General features: G+C 36.9%; 1 protein-coding gene across 1 annotated transcript in view; it reads right to left on the bottom strand.

Moving 5' to 3' along the window:
• Positions 1–745, bottom strand: part of LOC119589202 (dihydrolipoyllysine-residue succinyltransferase component of 2-oxoglutarate dehydrogenase complex, mitochondrial-like) — a 12,464-nt gene that overhangs the window by 3,008 nt on the left and 8,711 nt on the right. The window contains exons 6-7 of the mRNA XM_037937800.1: positions 633–745; positions 281–432 (exon numbers count right to left, since the gene is read on the bottom strand). The exon at positions 633–745 is cut by the window's right edge and continues 259 nt beyond it. Of these exons, the coding sequence (XP_037793728.1) occupies positions 281–432; positions 633–745 (265 nt within the window). The remainder of the gene's footprint in view (positions 1–280; positions 433–632) is intronic.

The following is a 745-nucleotide window of genomic DNA, read 5'->3' as shown; positions in this document are numbered from 1 at the left end:
GTTGGCATTGAGTTAACATCTATGGAAAATTCTGACCCCTTTTTAACCATAAAGAACAAAACATTTCTCTTGCAGCTGTTCTTTTAGAATGAAATGAAAGGATCAAATAAAAACAATACATAAAACAATGATTTGCATGATAAGCTACAGTTAACCAGACGTCTGACTAGAAAATACAATAACAATAAAAAATGGCAATACTTGTCCCTAAACAAAATATCTTAAAGAATAAAAGAAGAAAAACTCTTTATGCATATAAACACAAATAAAAGAAACTTGCCTCATGTCGAGTTCATTGAAAGTGGTTAACATTGCATTGGTGTTTTGTGCCTCCTTGAGACGAGCAGCAATGCGCTGTCGCATGCGAGACATTTTGACTCGCTGCTCTGTGCGAGTTCCAGTGATTTCCTGACTGTAATCTGCTGGAGGAACCTTGAAAATAAAATAGGATTTGGATTTATGTACCGACATGGGTTGTGAAGAATTCACGCTTCCTGTTCATTCATAGAGGAAAAAGAAGATAATTATCTGTGACAAAGCAAAATCTAAAAAATAATACGTATTTCAAATATTTCATTAACTATCTCAAAGTCAGGTTTAATGACTTTCCTCAAATACAGTACATCACTCACTTTGACTTCTGCCTGCTGAATAAATGATGAATGCTTGATGGCTGCCACTGGGATGGACAACTTTGGTGCAGATGGAGGTGGGGCAGGAGGAGGGGCAGCTGATGGGATAGGTC

This window comes from Penaeus monodon, chromosome 25 (assembly GCF_015228065.2).
Source record: "Penaeus monodon isolate SGIC_2016 chromosome 25, NSTDA_Pmon_1, whole genome shotgun sequence".
Lineage (NCBI taxonomy): Eukaryota > Metazoa > Arthropoda > Malacostraca > Decapoda > Penaeidae > Penaeus > Penaeus monodon.
This window is presented reverse-complemented; position numbering and strand designations above follow the sequence as displayed.